The sequence below is a fragment of the Limulus polyphemus genome, unplaced genomic scaffold (assembly GCF_000517525.1).
Source record: "Limulus polyphemus unplaced genomic scaffold, Limulus_polyphemus-2.1.2 Scaffold683, whole genome shotgun sequence".
Lineage (NCBI taxonomy): Eukaryota > Metazoa > Arthropoda > Merostomata > Xiphosura > Limulidae > Limulus > Limulus polyphemus.
This window is the reverse complement of record NW_013666293.1, coordinates 224,085-229,787: the sequence shown is the minus strand read 5'-3', so window position 1 is coordinate 229,787 and position 5,703 is coordinate 224,085. Positions and strand designations below refer to the sequence as shown.

Genomic DNA, 5,703 nt, shown 5'->3' with positions numbered 1-5,703 from the left:
GCTTAGCATCTTTATCCCACTACTTTCCTATTTCATCGTATTAATGTTTTCTTCTCTAAGTAATACGCTTTCAATCGTCGTTTTTTTCTTTTGCTAGTAACAAAAACGTAAAAAATGATACAACGTAAATGCATGAGAAAAACTTTGAACAATTTATATTTTACTCTTTTCTTATACATTTGTTGAATTTATAAACATTTGATTTGATTAGTATAAACACAACGTAACACTTCATTATGTATACAACGAGAGAATGTTTTTACACCATATCTTCTTCGTAAGAAGTATATTATTTTAGGAATATATTTGCTTATTTTTATTTTTCACCGCTGGTATTTGAAATTTATTCAATACTACCCCTGGTCCCACTACGATATGCATGTTTCTTTTACTTTTTATCTGAACATGGAATACAAAGGGTAAAAAAGTTCTTGGGGCATCCGAAAGGCCAATGTCTTTTTGTTTTATTATTTTTATGGTTGTACGCTAACATTTTTGTCTTTTAAAATTCTGTGAAAGTTCTATCTTTCTAAATTAATGAATACTTTTATATGTATTATGTCATTTTTATGTTTGAATAATCATTATTATCCATTTAAACTGTAGTGGTCATAGCTGATCGAATGCTGGTTACTGTGTTTAATGATTCAAGTTAGTCACTTGATGAAACACTTTTAAAACAGAATAGACACTATCTGAAGACAAAATAAACAACCTTATAAATCAAAGCCCTTTCGAAAAGTAAATTTTTCTTCATTAAGGGCAAATTGAGGAAGAAAAGTCTATCTTTCGAAAACGCTTCGGTTATAGGGTTTGTTATTTTTGTTTTTAATTGATATTTTGTACCTACATGTTTTCCTAACACCATGAATAAACAGTAATTATGTATTTTAATAATGTTTATATTTAGATAGATAGATTTTTATATTTTTTTAGCTATTTCAAATTCCCGTGAAGTTTTTTTAAATTAAATTTCAAGATAATTTTTTACCAATATATTTAGTCTTCCAGTGAGACAGCAGTAAGTCTACGGACTTACAACACTAAAATCCAGAGTTTGATTCCCCGCGGTGGACGCAGTAGATAGCCCAATATGGCTTTGCTCTAACACAACCAAACCATTCTATTTATCACCATATTTACGCTTTAACTTAACATTAAGACAGTTTAATGAATTACTATGTATTTCTGTTACGTCAATCTGATTTCAGGTGCAAAAATGTTTTCAATGTACTGAGCAAAACAATGTAAAGACAGATAAAATTCTTGCCTATATGTCACATGTTATTACTTATATGCTAAAGAATGGTCCAAAACAGGTAGACAGAAACTGAGTAAAATGTGGTGTTTCGGTATAGCTCTTTCTGGGCCACTTTCTATAGATGATAGTAAAGTTTATTGTTATTTTAAGGCCAAATCATACCAAACTAAGTTGTGGAACTACTCTGTAACTGCCCCAAAAATGTCATGCCACATTTTCTAGCTTTGGAATTTCTGCAGAAACACCAGTAAATTTGGTACTCTTAGATTGTTTATTTCCATCTCAGTGATACATAAATACACCCCTTGCTGCTAGCATATCTCATGTCCTGGATGAATCTCTGGATGGAGTTTTGTGAAATGTTTTCTTCGAGGTGCTTCCTAGCTGATCCAGTTTGTTTGTTGGAAAACGTAGCCGCGAAATATATCCCTAAAACTGTTTCGAGATGTACTGTCCAGTCCATTTCCACAATAATTTCTTTCCAAGGTTTGCAGTGGCGATATCTACACATTCAGTACCAGTATTTTCTAGATCTTATTGTCATGATCTTAAGTTCTCCTTAAGTCAAAAATTCAATTTTTTATTTTTTTTTTTTTTGCTAATGAAGTCGATAATAGAATCAGATTACCAAATTAAAATCTTAATTTATTATATTAGTTTTTTTTTTGTAGTTTAAGCACAAAGCTACACAATGGGTTATCTGTGCTCAGCCAACCACGGGTATCGAAACCCCGTTTCTAGTGTTGTAAGTCCGCAGACATACCGCTGTGCCACTGGGGGTAATGCATTGTGTATTTTAAACTTTGTTCAATTAGTTTGGTTTCTTTTGAATTTCCTCCAAAGCTACCCGAGGGCTATCTGCGCTAGTCGTCCCTAATTTAGCAGTGAAAAACACTAGAGGAAAGGTAGCTAGTCAACATCACTCACCGCCAACTCTTGGGCTATTCTTTACAGGGATTTACCGTCACATTATAACGTCCCCATGGCTGAAAGAGTGAGCATTTTAGGTTATGGGGATTCAAGCCAGCGACCCGCAGATTGCGAGTCGAGTGCCCTAATCACCAGGCCATGCCCTTTATTTAGTTGAAAATTGTAATTTATGAAAGCTGTCATGTACTGATGAATTGAATAGCTCGACAAATAAATGGATGGATAACAGGAATATTTTCTAGAACGGTTTCCTGCCTTTAAGGTTGATATTTTTGAGAGTTATAATTTAGTATCTTGCAAAACTTACGTCAATAATAAAATTTGTTAATTAATAATTTATTTTGTTTGTAGTTATGCACAAAGCTACACAAAGGGCTATCTGTTCTCTGCCCACCACGGGTATTGAAACCCGGTTTCTAGCGTTGTAAGTCCGGAGACATACCGCTGTGCCACTGGGGGGCAATTTAGTTTATCCAGGATATACACATACTTAAAATCTGTCATTTCTTTTTCTTCTTCAATGCTAGACCAAATAAATAAAATAAAACCAACTTCCACAAATGGATTTTTTGTTTAAAGCTTTGACCGAAAATATGTTCAAGAAGTCCTAAATTCTGGTAAATAAATACGATCATTCAAGGTTCCATCCCAGATATGTAGCTGTAAATGTCCCGTACTTTTAGGTGTGGACGCGTTATAATAGTGACAGTAAATAACAGTATTCAGTTAAGAATTGCCAAGTAGGCGACGGGTGCTGCTGTTTGCTTACTCTTCCTCTAGTCTGCACTTAGGAACGGTTATGCTTGAACCATGGGATCTCTGAACTAACCTATTAACCTATACATAAGTTCAAGTTAACAATACCAAATGTAATTATTTTTTCTCTGCACATGTTCACTACTTATTAGACAGAATCAATATTTTTTCACAGTATCAAACCCACCAAACCAAGCATTCCTTGAATTTCCTCTAGGTGGCGAGACTGTTCATTAGTTTTACTATTAGTTGTTTAAAAAAAATGAAGCACGAAAAGAACCCACGTTATTGGAATAGGGAATTTCCAGTTTGACATTTGAAAATAATAACACGACAGTTGTTTTACAACAGTCTCAAACCCTACACTTTTCTTGGGCCTTTTGTAACTTTGATAATTAAGTATTATTTTTCTTAGTTGTCGTTTCTTATGTTACTATTAAAAAACGTTGATGCGTATTTTTGTGTTAGTATCTGAACCTATAATCACAGATATCAAGTATATCTGCTTTATTTATCTGTTATTTTATAAACAGGGTTGCGCTCATAAGGTTGGTCAGGAGGATACCAATCACGAAAGTAACAACACACGACAAGAGGTTCCTGCGTTCGATGAGAGTCGATATCAAGGAGAAAAAGTCAGAGCTGTTGCTTCTGTTTTTGGTTGGCTGCGTCGACCACTCGTACTAGAAGCTGACATGGGAACTCGACCAAAACTCGCCAAGAAAATTGACAACATCTCCAAAGTGGTGTTCCCACTTCTATTCTTCTGCTTCGCTTTTGGATTTTTCTTAACATACGCTGTGATTGAACCAATGCAAGATGAAAATTGGGTCCTCACAGAGTAACAAAACAATGATAATCCTAGCATAAGACGTACAATTTTCTCTTCTAAAGTATGAAACTAAGGCTTGGCAATGAGGTTATCAACGATCGCGGAAAGATGGAATGCTTTGAAATAAAAAATACTCAGGATCTGTTACTATCTTCATTCCCAGTATCAAGATTAAGTCGTAACATTTGTACCAACTGTAAATCTTAAGTCCAAGTTTGCTGTCGTGATTCTCCACTAAGTCTCCTATAGGACAGAGAAAAGATTAAGGTGCCTATACGTTGCAAAAAGAACTTGTATGTATCGGAATAAGATTAACATGTACAATGCCCTTTCGTTGTCTCATCTATTTATTGTTCATAATTCGTTACTTAATTGAAACTAGACGTGATGTAGTTCGCAAGATAATTATGATTTTTAATATGTAAGTGTATTATAGTAATTCTTACATATGATAGAAATTTTTAATGCTATTTATTATATTAGTATGTGAATCAAAACTTAAAGCTTTCAGAAAGAGAGTTCTTAGTTTCAAGAGATGTGACGAGTCTAAATATCTCATCTTGATACTGTTTACCAACTATGCTACATTTATATCATTATATTAATAGTTTCTTTCACACACTGCTTTATAATTAGTCTAGTAAAAACAATACTTTCTTTTTACGTAGATTTAAAATTGTATTCCAGTCGTCTAATATTAGGGTCTAAGGATATTACAATTGTGATACGTCTGATGAGTTTTTTTTTCCTGACTTAATACGGATGAGTGCGGATGGACATAATGCCTGCCACAGATGGTAATAAATCTAAGATGAAAATATAGTTGGAATTATATATAGTGAACAGCAACGCTTGAATTTGTCAAAATTAATATCTAAACACTAAATTGTACTTGATATGGCACATAAAATACGAATATTATGGTTATGTGGTTATACAAGTCAGTTGCGATCTACGTTTACATGTACAATTGATTTGTTCTGATGATATTTTCTAACGTTACGCACCAAGTTTTTTCAGAGCTTAGTATATTACAATCAACACAGGTAATATTTCTAAATAAGTATTAAATTTACTTCACTCACCGGTTTGCGCAAAGCTATTCGAAAGCTACCTGCGCCAGCCGTCCCTAATTTAAAAGTAATAAATTAGAGGGAAGGTAGCTACTCAACACCATCCATCGCCAAGTTTTGGGTTACTTTAATCGAATAGTAGGATTCATCGTTACATTATAACGCTCAACCGGCTGAAAGGGTGAGCAGGTTTCGAATTCGCGACCTGCAGATTGCAAATCGAGCGTCCTAACCATCAGTCCATGTCAGGCTTACTCACCGGATGCTTATTCTGTTTCCAAAACAATGACTTTTTTTAACTCATCCAATGCCGTTCTTATAAGTTAACTCTTACTCTAGGATTATGTAAACGCTATTGTAAAGATTAACTACTAGAAAAAGCTGTTCTTTAAATTCAAATCCATTGTTAGAATTTTTCATTTTAAGATCGAAAACAAGTTGTCCTAGTTTAATAAGCAGTTTGTTTATTTACTCTTTATAACTTTCAAGCAACTAGAAAATTCTCCACTTCTGTTACTAGATATAACAATGTTTGGAAACATTTCTGAACACTTTATAACGTTTAAATTCTAAAGGTTTCACTATATTTTATAAAGTAGTACAAAAGAAAAAGATGATTAATGACAACTTTTTACTCTTTTATGAAAATTCCAAGGACGTAGTTCGTTAATATATAAAAAACTTTATTACACCATAGTAACTGGTATACCAGTTTGGAAACCTTATGAAACACATTTTGTAGTATTAATTATAAAAAAAAGAGATTTTCTCACGTACGCTTAAGAGAAACTGCTTCCTATGTAGGTAAACATATCTAATAGTTAGTTTGTGGAATAATTACTATTAAGAAA

The 5,703-nt window shown here is 33.3% G+C and overlaps 1 protein-coding gene across 6 annotated transcripts in view; it reads left to right on the top strand.

Annotated features, from left to right (window-relative positions):
- The window catches only part of LOC106459928 (glutamate-gated chloride channel-like), a 115,693-nt gene extending 110,810 nt beyond the window's left edge, over positions 1 to 4,883 (top strand). For all 6 annotated transcript variants that reach the window (XM_013919594.2, XM_022386503.1, XM_022386504.1 and 3 more), the window contains one exon: positions 3,481 to 4,883. In XM_013919594.2, coding sequence (XP_013775048.1) covers positions 3,481 to 3,792 — 312 coding nt within the window. In that variant the 3' untranslated portion in view covers positions 3,793 to 4,883. The remainder of the gene's footprint in view (positions 1 to 3,480) is intronic.
- The last annotated feature ends 820 nt before the right edge of the window (positions 4,884 to 5,703 follow it).